This window comes from Balearica regulorum, chromosome 1, assembly GCF_011004875.1.
Source record: "Balearica regulorum gibbericeps isolate bBalReg1 chromosome 1, bBalReg1.pri, whole genome shotgun sequence".
NCBI lineage: Eukaryota > Metazoa > Chordata > Aves > Gruiformes > Gruidae > Balearica > Balearica regulorum.
This window is the reverse complement of record NC_046184.1, coordinates 14,888,242-14,914,595: the sequence shown is the minus strand read 5'-3', so window position 1 is coordinate 14,914,595 and position 26,354 is coordinate 14,888,242. Positions and strand designations below refer to the sequence as shown.

The 26,354-nt window shown below is 43.6% G+C and overlaps 1 protein-coding gene across 3 annotated transcripts in view; it reads right to left on the bottom strand.

Annotated features, from left to right (window-relative positions):
* LHFPL3 (LHFPL tetraspan subfamily member 3) overlaps positions 1 to 26,354 on the bottom strand; it is a 259,508-nt gene that overhangs the window by 33,219 nt on the left and 199,935 nt on the right. The window contains exon 3 of one of the 3 annotated variants that reach the window (XM_075739767.1): positions 1,629 to 1,676. The exons of 1 other annotated variant lie outside the window; for it this stretch is intronic. In XM_075739767.1, coding sequence (XP_075595882.1) covers positions 1,660 to 1,676 — 17 coding nt within the window. In that variant the 3' untranslated portion in view covers positions 1,629 to 1,659. The remainder of the gene's footprint in view (positions 1 to 1,628; positions 1,677 to 26,354) is intronic. One more of the 3 variants, XM_075739851.1, reaches the window with a different exon arrangement.

Here is a 26,354-nt window from a genome sequence, read left to right as displayed (position 1 = left end):
CTGTAGAGACTTATTTTGCCAGCCCTATTTTCCCCTAGCTTTGAGTTCACCATTGACTTAATTAGAACTTCCTTAGCTTTGTTAGCCTGATGTTTTCCTTTGTGACTGAGAATAGCAAAGGTGACCTTGCTCGTCAGGTGGATTTTCTCAGCTGTGACAGTCTAATCATTAATGTCTTAGGAACAGAGGTAGGGATCGTACATGGGAAACTTGAGAAGAGCTATAAAAACATCACATAGACAGCTGTCAGTGTCAGCTGGCATACCTCCAATAATTCAAAAGTAGGTACTTTTCTGATAGGTCATCCTGTTCTCACACAACACATGCTGTAACACCACGTTTTACGCATATTGGGTGCAATGGAGTGAAGTGATATTTTTGTCGCATGATAAGAAAATACAACAAATACATACATGTGTAGCTCAGTTGCAAGTGGCTGAACTGGGTATACTGAGAGTAATAACCAGCATTTGATAATCTCCATTTTATTATCCAGAAAAGTAGAACAGTGATCAGTGCACTGATCTCCAGTGATCTGGTTTCAAATGATAGCTTACAGCACAGTGAAAGTTATTTTGGTGGCTTCACTCTACTCCCCACCTGTACAGTCATGAAATTGTAGAATCATTGACAACTGAGGTAGGAAGGGATTTCTGGAGGTCACGTATTCCAATTCCCTGCTCAAAGCAGGTCCAACTAGAGCAGGTTGCTCAAGGTCATGTCCACCCAAGGTCTTGGTATCTCCAAGGATGGAGATGATACAACCTTGCTGGGCAACCTGGTCAATATTTGACCATCCTCGTGGCAAAAAACCATGGTGCGCTTAAAATACAAGCAGCAATCCCAGGTGAACAGAAACCCAGGCAAGGAATAACTGAGTTCTGCCTCTCAGTACCAGGCAGCAGCAGAAGACCTGTGTGGGTAAGCATGTTTCAAGATGCTGCGATTGGTCTCACCTTCATAAGCATTACATACACTAAGATTAAAAGAAGTATATAAACACAGGAGAACATCATATTTGCCCATTGTAGTCTTTTTTTAACAGAGTACTGTGGAAACATAACATTTTTAATTCCAATGTGTTATCTGTCACGCGAAGTAGGAGTTTGACAACAGAAGAGTTGTCACGAAGCATTCCCGTTGCAAAGGCACAGATGTGGGTAGCAGAGCTGTACGCAGCAGCCAGCTGCACTAGTACCAGGCTTGACTTCTGGAAAAGGCAAACGGGGAGCTGCTGCTTTCCACTGGCAAGCACAGAAGAAGTGTTGATACTGTTTCTGACCCATTTGAGTTGCACGCTTCAACATTTCTACAGCGGATTTCTAAACAGCCACATCCAATGAAGCCCTGATCCTTGTAGGTACTTCTGAATGTTACTTAAGAATAACATACACAGCTTGCAGATTTGCCACTAGCAGCTGCCACAAGCTACTGAAAAAGGTGGATTATTAAGGCTATAAAAAAACCAAAGCTGGGAATATAAATACCAAATGAAACGCTTACATGTTGCTGAACATGCTGCCTAACATCAGAAACACGAGACAACAGCAGAAAGCCATGCAATGTATTTTGGCAGAAGCGCGCAAACATTTCACAGCTTGTCCCCTGGATGCCATGCTCACACTTACATTAGTCTGTGTCATACTACCTTAACTTGTTTTAAGCATTTCCATCATCTGTGAGGTAGGGAGGGAAAAACAGAATAGTTAAGGTATAATCAAATGAGATCTTGCACATAGTAATATAATTTGTAAACAATCTCATTATTGGCTGTAGTGTGGAGAGTGTGAATGGTTCAGGCTTCTGTCTCCATTTATCCAGACAGGGAACTTTCTGAAAGCCAGGTGGGTTATTCAATGGATTACTAAGGAGGTAGATGAAAAAACTAGGATTAGGAGAGGAGAAATAGTGACAAAACATAAATAAACACATAAAAAAGCAAAGAATTTTTCTGTCTTACTGCATTTTTTTGCTGTCATGACAGAATCAAAACTCCCAGTAACCTCTTTGATCAGTGGTCAATTTCAAACACTACGTTAATCTGGCTACTTCAAAAATATTTGAATTAAAATGCAAAATTAAAAACCAAAGAACCACATATCAGAATAATGAATTAAATCAAAGATAAAACTGCATCAGTTATCATATCAGTACATACAGATCTACAGAAGTCTTTCTTCTAGATGAGAAATTACAGTCATAAAATAAAAATACTACATCTAGATCTTGTTGATACATTGCTTATCATTTCTGATTATACTTCCAAAATCATCGGTACCATTTGAAAGACCCTAGCCTACAAAATCCTTATATACACAAACTGTCCTAATGGCTTAGATTTTTAAAGGCAGCCATGCATCGTGCTTTTAATTATGCACCCACAGAAGCCTGCTCCAGTGAGATCTTGCACCCACGATGCCCTGAGAAAGCCCAGGGGAACCTAAAGACACTTTGGACCTCAAAGAACTGTTTCTTCAATCACCTACTCCTATAATTTATTGTGACTTTACAGTACTTTGTGTAAGTCTATAAACCTTTCATGTCTGATGAGGACAGACACTAAAGTAACCTACAGGCTGAAGGATTTGTATCAGGAAAAAATGGGTACTCACACATCTATATATTTTACTGTTGAACAGCTAAAAATCCATAACAAGCATGGAAGGAACAAGAGTGTCTCCTGAGGGAGTGGCAGAGTAATCAAATGGTCTAAACTTCTGCTATTTGAGAGGAGCCTCAAAGGAGTTGCTAAAATAGATAGAATTTGAGATACTATCTCAAAGCAACCATTTCTTAACTAAGAACACAGACCAATGGTTGCACTATAGCTTGAAAACTGCTTTGAAAAGCATTTAAGAACTTTAAAGTGGATTTGACACATAAATCACAAATAGCCAAAATAATATCAGAGTTGTATTTTCTAGCTGGGTCTAATGGAGAAGAACTGTAAAATACAACAGATAAATTAGGCACAGTAGCTGGAAATATCTAAACACATTGATTGAATGATTGCCATGTCCCTGGTAAAATAATATATTAACTTTTCTAAAGATTCACACTAGGCAGTAAGAAGGAAAAAAAAAAAAAAAAAAAAAGAAAAAGTCTCTGTGTGTATATATATATTTTTTAAAAAGAATTCACTAGATTTCTGTCTGTCTTGGAAGCTGTGACTGTTTGTATACTGGCAGTGCCGTGCCTCCATTGGCTTGTCTCCTACCATTATTTCAGCAACGAAACATGGAACAGACAGAGGTGCAGAAGGATGCGCACACTGGTTGAGTACTGAGATACAAAGCAAAGCAGCTGTCTCATTTATAACGCTGGAAAAAAAATGAGGTAAAGCAGCTTATTAAACAAGTGATATTGACATCATTTTACTTTTTTCCCTATTTTATTTTGATCCTTCTGCATTGCAAGAGCTAACTATCAGGAATCTGTAGCGACGTAATTGTGCTTGGCTCCCTGCCTCCCTCCGGCACATCCTGGTTAAGTGGAACCGATGCTGTTTCGTGCAGATTAGGCGGCAGTTGTTACAGTTCAGCAGCGTGACACCAGCTGGGTACACTTGGGAAATATCCTAGGAAAACCGAGATCCTATTCGAGCACTGACGAAGGCTCCCATGCTCCCTGTGCTCTGCCTTTCCCCAGACACGTGAGCTTTCCCCAGGATCGCCCAAGGATGTCACTGCTTCTTCTGCTCCCCCCCGCCCCCCGACACATTGGATGTGCAGCTGCCAAGGGACATGGGACATGCAGTCCCACCCCTGGGATGCCATGGAGAAGACCCAGGGGATCTCGGGTGCTTATTGCCTGTCCCATGGGTCTTGGTTTAGGCTCACCATCCCCATGGAGATGAAGGCTTAGTTATCACCCAGTTAGCATAAAACATACACCAGTAGAGTCAATCTCACTACTCAAGGCTCCTGGGGGATCTGCACAGGTTTATTGCCCTGGACAACCTCTCCTCTCTGCAGGAGACTCTCCTGCTGCCCTCTTAGTTAGGTCAAGGACCATATCCCCTCCATATGTACATAAGTATCATGTAGCCATAGTAGGAATCATTTCTGGACCTTGACTGGTTAATAAACAATGTTTTCCTTTGGTCAGAGGTAAAACTCTTGTCCTTCCTTGAGTTCCTCCTTGGCATCTTTTGAGGGATGTACCTTTCACTGAGCCTTACTGAGTCCGTACCCCAAAATACACATACAATATAGGTTTCTAAGCAGGTTAAGTATATATAGCTGATGGCTGTCTCCTGAACAAGCCAGTCATGAGAATGACCCAGCACTTGGTGGTGAGCTGGGAAGACTGATCCCCAATCTCTTTTCTTTGGTAAACCATGACAATGCGCATGAGATACTGGCAGGCCTGGGGCCATCTGGGTATGTGCCCACATCCGTGTTTCAGCTGGGATCAGGAGAACATTTCTGAGGTGGATTTTCCATCTAGTGTGCTTGTTCCAGCTGATAATAGGCAGCTGTGGGGCCCAGCGGGAGCTTGGCTGGAATAATGTCCTCTCTCCACCATGCCGCTGGTATGGACATTGGGCCCCCAGCACAACCTGTTTCACCCTGCAGCGCTGCTCCTACTGCTAACATGGATGTTGTCTGAGCGAATCCTGCTGGCTTGATTGATCCTGTTTAAATCAATGCGATTTAAATGTTTGTACGAGCAAAGTTGATAGATCTGGCCCTGAGTGGCATCTACTCCACCATATTATTTGGCATATAAATCAGCTGTTTGGGGCAGTGATACCTGTTTTGTTACCACTATGAATTTAGGAAAAAATCTATTAAAGTCACTGAAGAAAGTCCATATTTACAGTGCAATAACTGATGTTAACACTTGACTGGTTTTATTTAGCTGTGTTGAGCAGCCTTGCTATGGAGGTAGTTTAATGGGAATCTTCTGCCTTTTGGAATCCTTGAATTTAGGGGTATAGGAAGAAGTAATCAAATTTGTTACAATCTCTTTCTTTCAAAATATCATATACATGGGTGAATAATGCATTTGGGTACATAGTTGTAAATCTGCGTATCACTGTTTGTACCCAGTGACAAAATATTCTTTTAGCTTTTTAAATGATTACAGTAAAATTCTCCATGATGTATATAGCAAGTAGTAATTTTCATCTAGAAATACTGATGACATCTTGCCTATGGCAATGAACAGGTTTTAATCCAACAATAAAACATGCCCTGTCTTCTTAATTAGTCTCCATTGATTAAACATGCAGATTATTTACAAAAAGCCTAGCGCAATGGAAAGGAAGAATAACTAATGCAATGGCTGTATTCCCAGGATCACAGGCAATTCATCTTTACTAAGCTAGCTGAGCCTCTATAATCTCAAGGCATTTATGAAATCATAGGGAGAAAAGCTTTAGGTTAAGCATATTTAGTATAAAAAGTATTTGTTTAATTTGTTTCTTAAGATGAAATTCTACTCTTGAGGGAAAAGGAAAGCACTTGCTGAGTTAAAGCCACAGATGTCTTGCAGTAAGATGTAAGAAACCTTGTCAGATCACTAATGGAAACAATCTTTATGATGCTGAGATTTTGTAGTTTATAATTAAACATCACAGTCCAGCCCCTGTAACCTGTATCATCCTCACATGCCCTATTTTACACATCACAGCAATTAGTGAAGCACGGACTATGTAGATGAAGACTTTCTGTCAGGAGCTGGTGATGTAGTGACTCAGCAAGGCATCATCAGAAGGCGTTTGCCAGCGCTAAGGCTTTGTACACCCCTGTGGGAGCTAGACCTGTCAGATTAATACAAGGGGCTATTTTTATAACATCCAGAAAGTTTCTGCTGTACATCAAGCTGCAATAGATGCTTATTTTAGATGACAGCAATTCATACATTTTTCTTGAACAATACAGTCTTTAGCACTTTTTGGGTATGTATATCTCCTAAAATGAAACTTTCCTGTGAAGCCTTTTGTAGAAGAAGGGCTTCCAAATTGAGATCATCAGAGACATTTTCATCAGGCGCTTCAAATGTGCCAGGGAATTAACAGCCCACATACCAAAGGTAAGTAGCAGTCGTGGCGACAGGCTGCCTGGGTGTTGAAGAGTACTCTGAGCGTGTAATTCGGGACAACGTGAACATCTGGATTCACACTCTGCTCTCTTCTGCTGAGTTGGGGTTCGGCCCCGGGCAGTGCCAAGGGCCTCTTGAAAGAGGCTGTGCTCTTCAGCCGATCTGGTCTTTATTTATCGTGTTCATTTTTTCTTCCAGTAACAGAAATCTCACCCTCCTTCCCATCCACTCAGTTGTTTTCATTCTTGAAAATAACTTGCCTGAAAGCCGCCGTTTTCCCTGTGGGCGTTGATGCTGGACCCCATGGCTGTGACATGTGCAGCCTGCCGCTAGCAGAGGGTCTGTGCTTTACTTTCTCTTGGCTGCCCTTAAATCTGCCCACGGTGTTTGGAGGGTTACTCTGAGCCCATGAGCCAAACATTTCACTCTGACTCATGTCTTCTTCCATGTCCCTGAGCTGATGGGGCAGATCCTGACGGTGAATGTGTGAAGAAGCAGTGGAAGACACCTGTGAGATCCCAGCTGTGCCCCCAAGGGCAGAATCAAGGACTTCAAGCAACTTCTAGAGAGATAATGGAAATTACCACCAAAGACAGGTAATTTCACCAAAGATGTCATCACTCACACTTGGCTTTCATAATTTGCTCTTTGTGTGTGTAAATCTCAGAAGGATATTGCTATTAACTAATGGCACAGTGAAGTGACTTGGAAAAAGGTGACACTGGAGCCAGCAAAGGTAGTGAAACAGAAATGGGCTTTTCTGAGTCATGGTCTGACCCTCAGCCCTCCTCACTCTCGCTGCCCTGATGCCACCAGAGCTGCCCTCCCCCTCTGCCATTCCCTGTTGCCCTCCTGTGGTCCCATACCAGCTGCCCATCCTTGCTCACCAGAGCACTTACCAAAGTGCCTAAATTGGCGTACACTCCCACGTCTTGCTTGGCAAAATGTAGCTGTGTCTGGACTTTTCTAAATGGGGATGGATTAATCGCATGCTTAAAAGCTTTGCTGGATGGAGACCCGCACTCTGGAGCCAGATCTACCTTCATTGTTGGAGCCAGCAGGGAGGAGGAGAAGGCATTTTTCTCCTTCTCCCATGCTGACTGGGAGAGGAATGGGTAAGAGAAGCAGAGATAGCACCGAGTTGGTTTCTGCATCAGAGAAAGCAGGAACTGGAGCATGAGTCTCCGAGCACCTGCCTGGATCCCAGGGCACCCTAATAGCAAGGCTGAGCTGAGAAGTGTACCACATCTTAGTAGTTCTGCCACATTTTTAAATAAAAACACTTGGAGAAAACATTTCCCTATAGACTTTGGAAAAAAGAAACACCTGAAAACTCAACAACATTTTTTATGCAGGCAGCTATTAATAGTAGCGGTAATATTATTCATATACAGGATAATTAGTAGTAATAATAATAATTGCCTGCATAAAAAGCATTGTTGGGTTTTTAGTAGGAATTGGGTGTTAGTAATAATAATAACACTTTCTTTTAAGTAGCTCTTTTGTGTGCAAAACATGTTAGGGATAGTATCTAAGACATGCAATGCAGGGGTGCTGGAACCTCCATTACCTAAGCTATTAAACATCCTTTAAACTATGGAATAAAAGCACCACATTGTGCCTGTTATTATAAGAATACAGCATTTACTCCCTATTGAAAAGAAAAACTGTACTTCTCACATATTTTCCTGACCAAAGCTTATTTCCACTGTCTTCTCAGAGAAGCACTAAGTTTAGACTTAATCTGTTTAATCATACCTTCAGTTTTCATCCCTTTATGTTATTATCATCAATGCATGATTTTTAAAAGATCTGTTCTTGAAGTTATTTCCTCAATCTAAAGGTTTGGTTTTGCTTCTGAAGTGTATGTCTTCTTATATAGTAAACTCACCTGTGGTATTAAGGACAAAGATCTCTTTGCTGAATCACTACAGTCAACAGGATTTTCAATATTTATCTCTACGGCAGTTGGGTGAGGTCCCTTTTAGTTTCTTTCCCTTTTAAGTTGCTGCTTTTGTTTCAGGTTTCCCTAGACTCCCAGCATCACTCACGGAAAAGTGAGTGAAGGGTTCGTACCATGGCAGCTGTAACAATCATTGATTTTTTTTTTTTTTGGTTCAGCAGCAGAACCAGAAAAAAAAGATTACTATCAACCTTCCAAAACGCAATCCTGAAAAATTTAATTTCAGAACAGTAAATGACACAATTTGAGGGACATGGTATAAAAGTAAAGGGAAAAAAGCCTGGCATCACAAAGTGGAAGAGTCAGGTATGGCAGCTATTCTTCCCTGACCTGGTACTCAAAGGTAAAGATGTTCACTGAGAGCAAAACCAGACTGTGCTACACACAGGAATTTGAGCCAAAGCCCTTCTTTTACTAGAGATGTTCCCTAGTTCCAGCCAGAGGTCACCTGAAATAAGATGTTCTCCAGTTCTCCTGGTGTGGCTTTTACGTTTCATTGCAACTGTACAAATGCTCAGCAGTTGAGAGGGGAAGCGCATGTGTTGGAGTGACTCTGCAGCCTCGTACAGCCTTTGGTTGAGGCACACCACCACTGGGTTTTAGCTTGGTGGCAATGGCCATTGAAGCCATTTACATCAAATTAAACCATATTGAAAGAAGAGATTTCAGACACATTCCCCAAAAATTCCTGGCAGTGTGATGGATGAGCAGCGGCTGCCCTGAAGGAAGGCAGTGGCAGCCCCTGTCTCCCAGGAAAGTGAGGGCTGGAGTCACACATCCTGCTCCATCATCAGTGCACCTGGGAGCGAAGAGGGAAACTACCATCAAGGTCCAAACTATTTATCAGATAAAACCATTACTGAATTTGACCCAAATTCATAAAGAATTGTTATAAGCCCAAATTGCATTTTTTAATTAATAAAAGAACTAAAAATGTTGCTGGTAAATACTGCTCACCGCCTCCGAACATCAATCACGCACACTGAAACCACCACTTTCTGTGACAGCCCATGCCTGAGAGCTCTACCTGCGCACGCAGGAGGGATGCTGGTTGGCTCCACCAACACAGTGGTCAAGACAATATTACAATCCCAGATGCCTCCCTGCAATCTCCTCGCCACTCTGTGAGCCAGCCCCAACCTGAAGGATCTGCACATTGATGCTACTTCACTGATCTCACTGTTTTAGGTTAGAAAGTCCCAAGGCTGTATGTCAGCTCCCTTGTACATATTATTTTTGTATCTAAATCTTCTTTAAATATCGGGCAGACTCTTTTCATAGCTGAGTAGTCATTTCAGCAAGTGTGGCGGTTGATTTACGGTTTGTACTTTGTACACTTTCTGTAGTGAAGCATAAAATTGAAAGGCTTATGTCAAATTCATTCATACATGGACACATTCAAGAACAAATTAATTTTAAAGCTCTTACAGGGTATATAATGTTTCTATGTCATGCTTTACAAATCTATAAAGTAATTTATAACATAAAGTCTATTTTAGAAGAGAGTTGCAGTAGAACAGATAGCTGAGCGATTTAAATCTAAAATATCCCAATGCTACACTCCCCCAGATATCTGCAATTCAGATCTGATAGGAATCATGAGTAATCAGTTTCTAAAGCAAAATTATTATACAAGAAAAGGCTCTCAGTGCAATGTCCTCTTGCAAAACCAGGCTATTCTAGGACAAATTAAGTTTTCTAACCATCAGTATGCAGCACACTAGATAAGGGGTCAGACTGGGATATCAAACTAATATAAATCAGGAATCAGTTATGCAGGACCAGAATAAACTCATTTAGATGAATATTGGATAAATGCCATGTGTAACTGTAATACTAGGGCCAGTGTAATTAACTTCAAGAGAGTCCCCACCCCATGAGAACAGATGTCTTCCAGCTGACATTACTGTTGTGGTCCTTCTCCTTTGGATGGCACGGCCGATGGAGGGCACGTCTGCACAGGGCGAGTGCCTTCCCTGCACCATCCAAGTGTGGGTCCCTTGGAGGCCCATCCAGTCCTTTACATTTTGGAGGGCCACCGGCTTCCTTCTGCTTTCTTCAGCAGGAGCTGGGAACTGCCAGCACTGCTCAGCACCAGCCTCTTGCTGCACAGGGCCAGGGGACCCAGAAGCCACGTGGACCACCTCTCTTTGGTCACAGCCAAGCTCCTTCTCCACTTGCAGCAACATCGTGCCTGTAAATTCTCCCACACTGAGCACTTATCATTACCAAATGTGGTAGGCAATCATCAAAATGTTCAAAGAAAAGTGGTGACCCAAATTCCACCCAGGAATGAGCAGCTACAGCTCCCCTGAAATTGCAGGCTGGCGCGGACAGGAACGAGTGCTGAGTCTAACGAGCTGACAGCCAGCTGGCGTGTCACTGCTATTCCTGCTCCCTCCTGGCATCCTTGTGTCTGCATTTTTTTCAGGGGCATTCCTGCTCTTTCTGCAAGTAGCAATTTAATATAGTAACAGTACAAGGAGTAAAATATACAGCAATGGCTGCGAACTGCTGCCGTGCTCCTCTTCTCACTATTCACCCCACTTGGCTTGTGTATGGCACCTGGGCAGCTAACTGTAATTTGGACACAGGTAGTGCACTCCCTCATCTCCTCAGGAGAAACAGAGATGCAATCAGAATTTGGAGTGACTTCTAAAAGGTGCGTATTTCAAAGGCAAAATTGCAACAAAAAGCGTTCAGAGAAACTATAACCCAAGTACCACCTGTGTGCAGAAGGGGGAAGGAAAATACCATTCTTCATAACAGCCAGTGGCCGCAGACCAAAGGGTCTAACTCAAAGCACCCGTTCCTGCTCCTCGCAGCAGAGGGAGGAAGCCCTAGTTTCGGTTCCCCCGTGCAGTGAATTCTGAGATATTTATAACAAGTGGAACAGCTTCCACAGCGCAGGGCAATAAAGGTCACCCCAGCACAGCTGGGCAGGTAACCAGTCAGCACGGCACAGCCGCAGCCACAGCGACCAGGGAGAAACCCCAGCTGGGGGGCAATGGGATCGTCCTTCAAACACAGACACAGAGGCCAGGGAGTCACCCCGGGGTGGGTGGATGCTCATGCAGGATGGAAGAGCTGCACCTTGCCCTTCTCTTCTGCTGAATGCTGGGACCAAGTCTCTCAGAAGTAGCTAATGATATTGGGTGCCTTGAACTTCTCAGCACAGGAATTGATTTTGCTGGATATTTCCTTTCTGAAAGTAAGTTGAAACTGGGTCCCCCCAAAATCCTTTTGAAAAGGTTAACCTCCGCCAGCCTCCTGCACCACTTTCTTCCTCACTGTCCCACAGCAGCCGCGTCGTTGACATATGTGAAGGGACAAAAGTCCTTATTCCAGCAGGAAAGGGTGAAAAAGGAACAATTATTAGTGAGAAATTCTGCAATGAAAGAGGAGGAAGATTTCAAAGGAACCCAAAAAAAACTTGCATCCAGCTCGGTGGGAATGCCTTAGGTCTAGACTTCACCTATTTCTTTGCAGAAAGCAACTTAGTGCTGCAAACTTAACAACTGCTTTAAACAAAGGGACTCCTAAAATTTGCTTTATCATCAGAAGGCGGTGGCTGGCAGCCAGGAAGCATTGGGGTGCTGGAGGACCCCCCCTCCACAGCCCCATTGCTCCGCGCTGCAGAGGGGAGGCAGCTGTACCGAGTGCCATGCTGCCCGCCGTGCTGTTTGCCGAGTGTTTTGCGCTCTCCTGTTTGCAGCTGCTAATAAATACCCCCAATGCTAATAATTTGGACTGGAATCTTCTGTGACTTCTTTCTGCCTCAGGTTGCATTTTTTTCTTTAAAGTTTCAGTGCAGCATTTCAGCAGTTTTTGAGAACCTATATCATTGCCTAAGGAGTTCCTGACTCTGAGAGGAGACAAGATTCATCAACTTTCCTGTGGCTGGCACGGTAATACTCAAATATTAAATAAATAATATTTGGATGGAGTTTTTTTCCAGAATTTTGATTGTGAAAATCAGTCATAAAGACCTTGACAACTAAACGTCAGTGTAGACCTATCCCACCACTGCTGTGCTGGTGCAGAGCACTCTGGGGCTGTTCATGTCCTGTGGGTTAGACTCATAAAGCGGTCATAGTGTCGTGCCATAGTGCTGTAGCACCCACCTCTCGGGGACCTCACGCCCCTCAAGCATTCACAAAGCAGGATGTAATAGGCAGATAGCTTGCAGCGTTAGCGGAGAGATGGGTTCCTAAGCTTGGGATCCAGGAAAGCCAATACAGTGCAGGATTGTCTGTGCTAGATGACAGAAAATGTAAAGGCCAGGATGCATTTGAAATACAAGCCTGCTGAGCTCTGCACAAAATGCAGAGGAAACGCTCAGCTTTTCCTGGCTGCTGGAGAGCTGCTTCTACTAGAGAGCATTTCTATGCACCCCCGCTGTTTCCTACCCCTGTATTCCAGGAAGGCAGTTATTGTTCATCCTACCTTCTACTGTATTAAACTTTCCCGGGTGGCTGTCACAATGAAAAGTCTGCTGAGACATATCACAGCCCCCCTGGAGACCTCCACAGGGCCAGGAGGAGACCAAGCTTTGGTGCCTGGCTGCGGTACTCATTCCTAGCCAGGGCTGCCTCCTTTGGCCACGTGCATCTTCAGATTTGTCATGTGCTGTCTGGGATTTCAGGTAGGAGGGAACGCTCTCCCTTCCATGCCTGAATAAAAACCTCCCACAGGTAGGTACTCCCTCTGCGTGGGTAACAGAACTATTGTTGAGTAAATGCCTATGTTTGCCCAGAAAAATGTTTATTAAAAAATTACATTTGTTTCTCTCTAACACTGTCATAACTTTCTCAGTGAATTGATGTGGATGAGTTTCTCTCTTGAACTGGCTCTGTACTTGCGCTGCTAACGAGGTAGGTATGGCACCAGGGTAAATAAAGACGCACAGTGGCTCTGCCATTAAGGGTGGAGATTGCCTCCAGCTGCCGAACTAACACAGTGATAGTGGAGCCCCCAGCGTAGACAAACTTTTTGCTACCGCCTCAAATTTCAAGTTAGCTTATAAAAAATGTGGACTTTTGCAATTAAAAAAAGACTTTCTAAGGTGGTTGACTTGATGTGCAGGGTATAACACTAGCACTATGTAGGCTTAATAAAGCACATATGAAACAAAGATGAAGAACTGCTTTCTCTGAGCAGCATTTGACAATGAGCCACCATCATTAAACAGGGGTGTTCCTAGTAGGGGTATATACAGATTGTTTCCTAGACCTAAAACTGTTCATCAACAGTGCAGATGCTACATTAAAACATGGCTGATAAAATCTGTAGCTTGCACAAGAATTGATGTTAGGTTTAAATGAAGAAGAGAAGGCAGCCATATGAGACCTGTTGCTTCCTCAGCCAGATCTGCTGTTTTTAATTACAGCTAAATACAGAGTTAAACTCCGCAGAAGAAGAAATAATGGCTGCTCTAGTTAAGTGCTACTTTTCCTCTAAAGGATTTAGAAGCCAAAGAAGAAGAAGATGAAACCTCAAGTCCTGTTATAGCTGAGAAAGCTAATGAGACCTTGGATGGGTAAACAAGGGATGCTGAGACACAGGCAGGATCTGAGGCTGATATGCGTGTGCTATCTGCACTCTTAGTATGTACCACTGAGGATGCTGAAAAGCTGGGAAGGATGCAGAGAAGAACTGCAAAAGTCAGCCAAGGACTAGAGAAGGCACCTAATGGGGAGAGAAAAATTTAAAAAGCATTATTTGTCTAGCTTATCAAAAAGAAGATTGAAAAGTCTTGATTACAGTGAATAACTATATTCATGGGGAGAAAAGAGCTCTTTAATCTGGTGGAAAAGGACAAATGGTTGAAAGCTGAAACCAGATATATCTGAAGAGGAAATTAGGCAAAACACATTAATAGTGAGGGTTGGAAACAAGCTGCTGAGGGAAGGGAAGGAGTCCGCAGTGCTTGATGCAGATGTCACGATGCTTTTCTGGGTGAGATAATTTTCTTGTACACGTGCTATGTTTCAGTCCATCCCAATACGAGCATGACTGTGTGAGATTTTAAGAGGTGTGATAAAATCTGGTTGTCTCTTCCAGCTTCAAGCTCCGGGACCCTGTACGAGCCGTCTGGAGGTAGGGCAGGGATGTGCATGCCAGCTGGGGTCTGTGCAGGGACAAGAGGCCCCTGTTTTCTCTCTCTCCTTCCAGGACAGTCATGCCAGGAACCAGCACCGGGATTTACTCCTCAAAGCCTGGCTGGGTGTGTTTCCAAAATGCCTTGCAGCTCATCTGACCTCACCGAAACTCCTCCTAATGAGCAGAGGGGACGGCGGGTCATTGCAGAGGCGACCACGCCGGCTCACACCCATCCCCGCAGGGCACGCAGCTTGGGGCACTGAGCCAGGCTGATGTGACTCCAGCGGGCGATGTCTTTCCCAAGGGGATTATTCGGGAGAAAAACCTGTCTCATCATTCTGAGAGAGTTTTCTATCTGAAACTCAATGCTTTTTCTTAACAGAAATACATTTCCTCCCCATTCTCTCTCTCCATGTCCCAATCTTCCAATCTTCCACAAAGATAAACAATTTTTTTTTCCCCAGTGGAGCAACAACATCCTTCAAATGCCTGTTAGAGAGCTTCACCCTCACTTAGCTGGTGAGCTCAGCTGTGCACGCTCTGTCTGTGCGTCAGTCCCCACAGCCCGGACCAGCCACACTGTGCTGCGGCTCTGCCTTTGCATCTAGCAAATGGTTTCTAATATAACTATAATATTTTCAATTTACGGCAGGACTGAACTCAACAGAGCTAAAAGACTCAAAATAAGGTGGGCATGATGTCACCTGCGGCAAAACAATAATCCCCACCTTCTTTGAAACTGACTGTAGCTATTTTTTATTCCTTTAAGTTGTCAGTCTCATGGCAAGATGCTGGCAAAAATTAACTCCCACACTTGGCTTTGCAACAGGAAGGTGACTGCGTCACAGAACACCGTTTCAGGCTTTCAAAAATTTGTCTTTGCCAAAATGCATCTCTTTAGTGAGAGGAGAGCTGGGCTGAAAATAAGCAAGGAATGCTAACACCCTATCTTGGTGCTTCTAGACTTTTTCAGGATGGAGAGTCCTTTACTCCAAATTTAAAGCAACTACCAAAATCTTCATACACTTACTACAGAAGCAAGAGCAAAAATCTGAACAGTGCTGGCAATGGTGCATAGGTGCAGCAGCCCTTGGAGAAGACAGACATGTGGACTGTGGTTGAATTTGCAGTGCCTTGTGTTATCCCAGACTGCACATCTGTGACCCCTGAGGATTCAGTCCTTGGATACAGTAACTTTCCTCCACCTCACGAGTGGTTCCCAAAGAGTAATCCCCACTGACAAGCTGCAGATCACCTATGGATGCTCAGCAGGCAATTGCCTGGTCTCGTGATGATACAGTAAGAAATTTAAGATCCTGCTCTCTTCCCAGCCCACACTCCTTCCTCCAGGACCCCTCACGTATTTTCTTCCCATGACTTCCCAAGGAAAGTAGCTGCTGCAGCTGGTCCTGGGATGCAAGAGTGCAGGTAGCTGAGTTACAAGGGAAAAAGCTCTTCCTTGAGTGATATCACTCACTAATGTGTGGTTAAGCACAGAAATACTTCCTGATTTATTTTTTTTAAGGAGGTAGAGAGGAGTAACAAATGGCAAAACTAATGAGTCAGTTATGTTTTTTCAAAAGGACGGAGAATGAGTTATTTGACGGAACATTGGAAGGCTTAACTGCAGTCTTTGTTGTGAGCCTCTACCAGTTTGGCCATGGTATAATCCATTGACTTTTCTATAATTGTCTTAATTAAACAATCAGAAATAAGGGGCAAATTAGACCCAAAGTCCACATTTGCAGGCAATTAAAAGTACAGCATTCTGGCTGGTAGAGATGAACATTTAAATCAGCTGATTTAACAACAATTAAACAAAACCTTGCTAACTTGTACAACAAAGAAATCAATATAAAGATCAGGATAAAATACCTGGAATTGCCAAAGAGAAACGGAGAAGTGGAAATTAATGACAATAACAAAAAAAACACCAATCCCCAAAACAATGCTTTTCACAGAAAAGAGCCTTCTAGGGGAACTACTCCGTAGTAAAGTAGAGGAAAGCAAAACTTATGAAGACATTAATCAAGGTACAAGTGAAAAGAAAATGAGATGCTTCGGGGCACAGAGATGACAGGAAGCGTATCTGTGGCAATAAGGGACAACGGAAATCATACAGAGGGAAATAAAACAAAGGATACATGAGGAAAGGATGCAAGAACTGCAGAACACCTGCTCTGACAATCTAGTCTTTTGCTCTCGCTAAAAGAGAAAATCAATAAAATCTGTGTAGGAAGAAAAGCTTATTAAATGATTGACTGTCCAACTGGATATTCCTGTTGGCAAACACATTGCTCTGGGTGATAGATGGACACCAGGGTCAAGAGGTTATTCACTGAAGTGATCAGACTTCATAAAATCTAGATTTGGAAGCAGCCAGGCGGCAAAGCCCCAGTGAGGTTCCTGCTGTCAGGTGATTTCTGTTCGCTGCAACACCGCGAGTTCATTTACGGAACAGTGAAAGGGTTTCAATCGAGGGAGGAGGGGGAAGGACTCTTGCAGCTCTGGCCCGGGGTATGCTGGATCCACGCACGCCCATGACCGGCCATGTTGCAGTGTCTCCCTCAGGAGCAGTGACAGCCGGTGGCCGCGGTGGTCTGTCTGGGTCGCCAGCGCCAGTGGCTCAGTCCCTCACCCGGCTCTCCAGACATGGAGTATAAGTGGGATGAAACCGTAAGACCGTAATCCTTTGTGTGAAGAAACGTCCTAGCCCATCATCAGCAAAGGACTGTGAACTCTAGAGCCATAAGGGTTTGGACTGGAAGGAACCTTCACAGATCTTCTAGTCCAACCCCACTGCTGAGGGCAGGGACATCTTGCACTAGGTCAGGTTGCTGAAGGTCACCCTTCATTTGGCATATACCAAAGCAACAATTAAATGCCTTCTTCTAAGAGACCCCCTGTTTCTCCCGCTGTGAGGCAGCAAGTTGTAGCTTGATTCAGTTTTTGCTCTCCCTGTTGGCTATGTTACCAGCAGGTCTCTGGTCCCGTTACCATCAGCCCATTGCTTCCCTATGCCTCCTGCCCCATCACCTCCCCAGGGCTTCCCCATGGGTCAGGGGCTTCTCCTTTCCCCCACAGTGTTATGACCCCATTTTGCAAGATGAAACGCAGAGCTCGCTCACCTGGTGAGAGCGCGAGAGGGACAGGAAAGGGGCTTTCCAGAGAGAGCAGTGGGCTTTGGGAATGCGCGTTTCATCCATAACCGCGCAGCTGGGCTGACAAGCCTGAGGCACAAAGAAACCAAGGTCCTACAGGAGCAGGTCACAAACCCAACACCCCAGGCTCCCCTCCGATATGGCACCTTCTTCTGAACTGAGGTGACACGATTTTACCCCAAGGGAGCTCAAACATGTTTCAGTGTGCCTGCAGCCCCCCTTATTGCACGGTCCCATGCATGGTGGGGTGGAGTTTGGTGAAGACAGGAGCTCTGGAGATGGCAGCCATGGAAATGTCACTTCCAACAGCCAGGCCCTCCAGTAGCTTCCCTCCTCCCCTCTGTTTCGTTGCCAGAATAACTTACACTGGCAGTAACATTTCAGTTGAACTAATGCAAAACTTTTGCATTTCATTAAGTAGTTCTCACATTAAATAATGCCTCATTCAGATTTTCATTTTGGAGTAGATATTTAATTTTTTTAAGCATACCACTTATTTTTTTTCTTTTGGAGGGGAGATGGTCATGCTCTGCCTCGCAGGGGCAAGGCTGAGACCCTGGATGCTCATTCCAGGGTGATGGGGAAGCAGCCTTTGAGGACAGGCCATCAGTGCCTGCAAATCCCCAGCCCTCAAACACCCTAAGTATACTGCTGTGAGTTGGGATCTACCCAATTTGACCTCGATGAGAAAAATGTTTTTCTTCTTTTTTTTTTTTTTTTTTTTTAGAGTTTTGGGTTGGAGAAAGCACAAAGTGTTTTGTGTTTCTTTTTGGTTGTTTTTTTTTCTTTTCCTGGAATATGAAGTGCTGGATCAGGCTTATGAACACTTGGGGCTACTTCTGCTTCACTTCAGTCTGAGGAATGACAGGGGATCAAACTGAGCATTTGCCCTTCAGTTATTAAAAATTTATTTAGAGATGTTTTCTCCTTCCCAAATTAATGTCAAGAAAATCTTGTTGTTTGTTGCCTGTAAATTGTGAAGAATTTTTACATTCCAGCACATTTCCTCCTGAATGCTGACAGATTAGAAGAAAATCAAAATGATTATGGACATTAATAATAGAATACACATATAAAGATAACCTTGAGCTGTCTAAACTTTATGCATATTCCTCTATATTGTCGTTAGCTTTTGTATGTGAATGGATTAAAAATAAGAAAAATATCGTGAACTAAATTTAAATGTAAATATTTTTGTCTAAAAAAGAAAAAAATATTTGTATCAATAAATCAATCGTGATTTGCAAGCTGCCTTTGTTTTCCACCATCAAACCCATCAAATATAATCTTTCTACTGGCAAGGAATGCATTTCTAACCTTAAATAGTTGATAGTATTCAAATTAGTTGGAGCTTAGCAAAACTCTCTTTCTTCCTCAAGTCATAAATTATTTGTTTTTCTAATAGAAAGCTTGATTTTATTTTACTGTGCCTGCACAGCATCATCCCCTTGATATTATTTAAAAAGAGAAATGGAAGTTTTTCTTTTATTTCTTCTGGAAAAAAATATATTTGGGGAAAAAAGAAAATCAACAATGCTTATATCAAGGTTGGCAGGAGTCCCAACAGGGAAAAAAATCTCTCAGCTTATAATTTTTTCATTTCTTATGCATTTTTAGTCATGTTTAGGAGAAATGCTGTCTATGATCTGTGCCTACAACACACTTGTTGAACCACAAAAAGCAGAGAAAAGCAGAAAGGTCAGCGGCGGGCAGTCTCCTATGTCAGCCAGCCTCACCGATGTCTGCTGTGCGATTTAATGATCTGCTTGCTCAAGTACCAAATTTTCTCGGGAGCATTCAACCATTTGGAACTTTCTACGAGTGTTGCATACTGAGAAAACACATCACATGCAGTGGAGTGGCTGGGAACCTGGCTTGAGGTAACCTGTCAAAACTAAAGTCGGGAACCCAAGTGCCAGACATGTGGTTTGAGGAACTTATTTTCCAAATTCAGTTATGTAACTGAGATGCACAAAATTTATCCACAAGTTATTCAGGTGCCAGAACTTACCAAATTATTCGCCTACTGACAGCAGTTACGCCAATTAGGGCCGTACTAAATCGCCTTAGTTAGTAGGTCAGATATTTCATGGGGGCAATTTATCTGGAATTTGATTGGCGTGATGGCAGGGAGGATGTCTGCCTTGTAAAGCTACAGGAGGCTTAACTGTTCACCTTGCTATCTGGTCTAGTTAAGGATATGGAATATTTAGTAAATGGCACAATTTAATCCTTGAAGAAATCGTATTGGGGCGCTCAGGAACTAAAAAGGGCGAGAGTCTGGTTTTAATGAAAGAACTGCAATCACACAGACGGATCTGGTCTGGACTCAGCCCGGTGCAGTCACTGCCACCCACGCGGAGCAAAGGAGTACAGTAAGACAGTGGGGAAAGTTCTTCAGACATTTTCTCTGCAGTAACACTGTATGAAAATAGTTTGAGCTATCACTTCCAGAATGACAGATTAATCTAATTTTGGGGGAAAAGCAGAACTGACACTGATGGATGAACAGGCGGCAGGAGGGGCTGAGAGCAGGGTGTTAATCCCATTGCTGCATCCGAGCCGAGAGAGGACCTCATCCTCCAGCACTGATGACTCAGCAGAGGGCAGATATTTAAGGAAAGGTCCTGCTCTGTTCACTTAAAAAATCAGCTCTGGAAATTTAGTTTGCATGAGGGATGCAGGATCGAGTTCCTGGTTATGGCTGCAAGGTGTTACAAGCTCCCCTATCCCCGAGAAAAACCTCACAGCAAACAGGGATCCCCAAAGCAAGCACTGCATTTCTCATTTGAAGAACTGCCATTTGAAATCTTTCATTTTTCAAGTTTCTTTGTAACAGTATATTATCTGATATATTTGATGCCTAATTTAACCTGGTTTCCACATGTCGTTATGTTCATGAAATGTCTTTGCCTTTCAGTGAGGCAGATGCAACCACAAAATCTTGCTCTTTGGCTTAATTTCCAACTACTTGTCACATTTGTTTTTCTAAATCCAGGCCAGTCTGCTACACATACTTAATATTTTACAATTTTCAATGCCTATCGCCCTTGCCCCAAATAAGTCAAAACTGGGCCAGGGAGTGCACCAACAGTATGCTAACAGCCTGGACAACTGGGGACCTTGCTTCAGCCCTTGTTCATGTACAGTTTATTAATACAGTCATAGCCAGGGAGCCCAAACTAGCTATGGAAGATGTGTTTGCCCCTCTGATGGACAAGTTGGATGACGTGCTTTTGTATTTCAGTTTCATTTACACTAGGAGGAAGGTTGCAGAGTTCATTATCTGTTTAAAAAACATAATCTAATCACAACCAACCCTCTGGGCTCCTTTAGAAGATAGTGGATGAAAATAGGTATATCCCGATGGTAGGTCATCCCCAGACCGCTGTGGGTATTGGGAATCTCAAATGGCAGTGGGCACTTAAATGTGGGCACTTGATGTGCATCTCATGAAGGATGAGCTGACTCTGCACTCTGCTCTCCATGGATGAGTACCAACTAGATCTCCCTTGATACACGGGTTAGGTACCTCATATGTGGACATCTACATATGGGTGTCTTCTTCTGGATCTGAATCCCACCTGAACCGTGCCAGTGGCTGTGTTGTCATTGGCCATGCTATCGCAGAAGAGATATACTGGGGATGCAAGGCAAACCCAAATGAAGATATGTCTATGTTGCAGCTATCTGGTAATGTGATTGCAGCTTGTAATCAAGGATAAATGAGGATAGTTGTGGCCTGTCCTCTACCTTGCAAGACTTACAACAGTGCATGTGCAACAATGTAGGTGTCATTCACCAGTATTATCCAGCATCCAAAGCGTGGTGGGTTGGGTCGTCTTGGAGCCGGCTGGCATTGGCTCTGTCAGACACAGGGGAAGCTTCTAGCAGCTTCTCACAGAAGCCACCCCTGTAGTCCCCCCTGCTACCAAAACCTTGCCACGCAAAACCAACACACAAAGGGATTTATTTAGGGATACATTTAGCCTATGCTATTACTTCTGCATTGCTGTGCCTGCACAAGCTAGCCTGATGCTAGCTCTGGCCCTTCTGTGTGGAGTTTGCCTGCATCTCTGAAATGGAGTGGAAATGAAGTCCCCAGACGGGACTGAAGAACTGGGCTCCAACCATAATTCAGATCTCTTGGTTGTGTAACTCAGTATTTCTGCTCAGGTCAAACAGGGAAGAGCAGAACTGACCCCGGTAGATGTGTGAAGCATGGGCTGAGAGAGATACAGTTGGAGTTGGCTCACTAGTGTGATGTGCTTGAAACCAGCATATGGGCTCCATATCTATATCATGTTGGGTACTGCTGTCTGAGCTTCACCTGAACCTATGGGGGATGTACCTTAGTCACTGCGAGAAAAATACAGGTGTGCCTTCTGGAGTTTATTAAAATGTGATTGAACTGTAAGAAATGAAGAGGAAAAAAGAACAGCTTCTTGAGCAGAGCAGCCCTGCTGTTCAGGGAAGAAAAAGTAAAGCCCAGAATGGAGTGGGAGATATATACAGGGAGACACTGATACAGGTATTTTAAAATAACCATATGGAATGAATGGAGAATAAAACTGCAAAATGAACTGTAAACAGAACAAATTTACATGAAGCTGAACAAAACTATGGAAGTTAGACTCACTATCTTTATCTTGTGTGAAGGTTTTATTGTGCCTTCAGGATAAAAAGGAGCTTGAAAGGGTTATATATCTCATGAAACACATCTGCTGAGCTTCTAATGGTTATGCTGCAGGTAGAAGACACTGCTTATCAAAGCCTAAATAATGTTCTCACTTTCACATATAAAGAGGAACTGTAAAGTCTGGGAGTGGGATTCCCCAAAGCAGGCTCATGCCGGAAAAATACCTAATCATTCACTGCTGGCAGGGCTGGGAGCCTATGACTAATGCTGCATCAATTAGGCTACTGATCTGCTGTTAATCTATACACAAATCCTGTGGGTGCATTAATAGCCCTTAGTGCTTAGACAGAAATAAAGCAAGATATAGACAAACCCAGTAAATTGTTTTCTATGCATTGTCTATGCTAGTGATCATAATGAGACTGTTTTTTGGCAAGGTTTGGGATAAATGAGCCAATCGCATTCCCTTTCAGTCTGGAAATGTCCCAGGGCTTAGAATGTTCTCAGGTGAGTCTAGTGCTCACAGAAAAAAATTACATCGACAGCCCTAAAAATGAAGTGTTTGTTTCCAGAGAGCAGAAGCATGCCTGGTAGAGAAAGATTTCTCTACAATTTCCCACCAATAGGCTGCCAGATGTTCTCTGGAAAAGGGGATTTTCTGCACAAGAGACTCAGGTCTCGTGACTCTCGTTAACAGCAGAAGGGACATCCTCAGGTCTTCTCAACGGAGCAAGGTGGCAGCCATGGTCCTCACTGTAGGGCACCCAGACGCCAGGCAGGGGAGTACGTGCATACCTGTGCTCGTGCTCTGCTGCTTGGGCGATGGCTCCAGCATCTTCCCCTGGTAATCCTGATGGCAGTGGAGCTGGCACCGACACCATAGCCCAGCCTTGTCTCTGTCTTCCCCATCTGCCCTGGGGGCACTGAACCTCATAGGCTGTCTGTTTTCTGCCCACATCTCTTGGTATAGCCCTGCTCTATAATTTCCCTGCGCTTTGCACATGTTCACAACCATCCGTGTCAGACAGGGCTGGATTCAATCGAGTTAATCAGCAGCTTGACTCGCCATGAACAACACGCCTTTTCCAGGTTCTCAAGATGCCGGCACCAGATCTTGGCTATAAATCTTTTGCTGTAGAGCAACCATGCTAAAAGGCATTACAAAATTCTGCTCCAGGTACATGGAGCACAAAATGTTTCTTTTTAACATTTACCTGCGATGTTCCATATTCCTGTTCATCCAAGAGTAAAACAGCACCAAGGAGTTTCTCACAGGACCCGATGGGGTATCATACCGTGATTTGGCAGGTTTGCCTGCTACCCCTCGATGGTTTTTTGTTAGTCAGTTGCCTTGGTGGGTTTAAAAATATTTTAATTGATTCAAATACATTCACATCATTTCTGTAATGGTTTTTAATTGTGTAATTAGTGTAAAGACTAATCATGTAATTAGGCTGTGTAATTACAATGTGTAATAATATTGTAGTGCTGTTATACACATCTTTTTTAAACACAGGGGAAAAAAAAGCATGCATATAACTCCAAAACCATAACTGTGAGTCCCAGAGTGTCTGTAAATATTTCCTTACATATCTTCCAGTTTTCATTGCACGATTGTGGAAGTTTGGCTACAGGAATATATGCCATTGTAAGGCTGCCGGGGAGACACTGAATATTTTTGGAAGTCAGCTCCATTAAATTGGTTGGTGCCAACATGAAATGGTGGTGTTCAGGTGGGGCATGTCTAAAGGCAGATGTTGAGGAAAGATGAAGGAATTTAGCTGAAGGTGTGATTATAAAGCGCACTTAATTCTTGCGTGGATGCCCTCACTGCAAAGGAGAACGGTGCTTTTATCATGCAGCTTAACTCTCCTTTTCTTATGGTGGAAATGGATGCTGGCCTGATCCAGCTCTCCTTGAGGTCAGTGAAAAAGCTCCCAGTGGCTTTGGCATGGTAGGCTCACACTCCCTGCGAGGCTGATCCCACTCCATGAAAAGGTTTTAAGGTTCCTTGTACCCATGGGAAATCGGTGCCTTATGCTGCTCCCCCCTGCCCCTGCACTGCTGAAGTCGGACTTAGCTGCAGGGTGTAAGGCACTTGGATTCACCTACTATTCTGAGACAGGGCGATGTGTCTCGAAAAGAGAGAGGTCGTTGCTGTTAAGTTTCATCAGCTCCCAAGTGGATCAGACAATCTGTTCCATGATGCGGAAAAGTGTTTTACAATTCACAAAATCAAAGTACAATGGGATTAATAGTTAGTAATTACTGACTCGCTTTGAGGAGTTCAGGTGAATATCTCCAATGTTCATCTACATTTTACTCATTTTAAGAAAATGATGGTAAATCCCCAAACCAGGCAGATTTTGCAGGTTTGCGTATGAGACATCCTTAACCCCCAGCTGTGAAAACAATACCGTACCTGTCACTGGTTTTGTACAGAATTAATGAATAGTTTGCAGAACGTATCACATCCTTGATAGCTGATGGACACGTTAATAATGCCTTATTTAGATTTTGCAGAAGCATGACCCAGTTTCATTCACACATTGGCATTGCAGTTAACTACAGTGAATACAGCGTTTAACGCAAGCAGGTGCCAATGCTGGAAGGCTTCTGTGCGGTTACCTGAGTGGGAACCCCCTCCTAACGGTGCCTCAGATGAAATCGCACAGCTGGCTAATTCCTCCTTTGCAATATGTACTGAGCACTTCAGGATGAGCCAGTCTTTCCAAAGGGCCTGAGATACTTTTAAGGTCAGCCAGCACCCGTGCCAATTTAAGAGCTTGTCTCCCCCAAGAGCAGGTTTGACTCTCCCTCCCTCCCGAACCCACAGACTGTGTGTTGTGCAACAACAGTCCGGGTGCTGCTGGAGCCCACGAGGTGTTTCTGTGGGCTGATCTGATCACTAACACAACAGGAATGTATTCACTTTTTTTGCTCTGTGAGCTCCTACATGCAGCCCAGCAGCCACGAGGCAAGAGGATGGAGCCTGCACCTGGGGGCAGAGGGTTGAGGTGGGGAAGGCAACTGGACCTCCTTCATCTGGTGGCGATGAACCGTCGGATCAGCTCCTACGCAATGCACACCATTAGTATGAGCATCCAAGAGAGCATCCAAAGCACCCTACTGTGCCATAACACATTCATTGCTAATGGAGACTATATATTCCAATGGAGACCAGAAGTGTGTATACAAAAGCTAAATAGACTTATGATTTAATATCCTTATTTAAGTTCATGTACTAGAATAAAAATCTTACTTTTGTGTCACTACTGTGTCAGGAAAAAGCTGCTTCTCCTCTCCCCAAAGTGAAAATTATAGTGGTTCAAATGAAAAGCCACACTGCCATGTATCAAAAAGGATCGGTTTCTAACCAACTGATACTTTTTTGTTACTTAAGAAGATGTGGATAGAACAATACATATTATAATGCTCTTCCAGGCTTTTAAAGCTCGAGTTTTCAAGTGCTGCTAAAATGTTAGCCATGCAGACAGCCTGCAAGGAAATCCAGGTAAATTCATTTGGAGGGAACTCCATTAGCACGAGATGTGTATCCAGCATGAGAACCTCCAGGGCTGGAGGCACCTCTTGATGGATGGGGCAGCATTTTGTTTAGAATGTGCCTTAAAATGGTCAATTCGCCTCCATTATCACGAAAACCTCACAGTCATGGGAAGGTGTGTAAACTGAAGACAGAGCTGGATTATCCGGCTCCTGGCCAAAGTGGTCTGGGCAGTACCAAGGCGATGGTAGATGCTGGTGCACAAAAGCACATTGCAACTCCATCCCTAACCGATCCAGGGGCAGAAATGGCTGCTCGTGGAGAAGCCCACTCATTTCTTTGCCTGACAGATTGACTTCTGTCTTGGACCAAACATCTGCTGGAAAACTGAGTGGAAACCACTCTGTATTCAATTCGGAGAGGGGGGAAACTTCCCCAAGTAAATATTTTATTCATTGAATTTATCTCCATGATTTCTGCTGGTTATTTCTGTGGTAATGGGGTTTGATTTCCGCATGTTTGTTGTTCACACAGCTCAACCTGCTTGTTCTGCTTGTGCTATTCTGAGCTGCTCCATCTTCTGCTCGCTACTCTTAATAGTTCTGGGAGGATGGTTCCTAACTTCATGTGGTATGTTTGTCTTCTTCCCAATCAAGTATCTGAAACTTTCAGAGAAAGCAGAAAAAATATCAAAGATTTCTAACTAACGAGGTGAAGCCACAGAGAGAAAACCTGTGCAGAATATGCAACTTTTTTGGTTGGTCTTTCTCAGAATTTGCTGTGAGCTAGCCAATCACTGATATGAATGCTTGTAGCAAACAAAGACTGAGATATCAAAGCAACTACATGTTTTATTTGTATGTGTCTTGGTGAACGCTTCTTACTGCCGATCGCCAGCAGCTCAGCCGGAGCAGTTGCTACAGCAGCTGAAGTTTC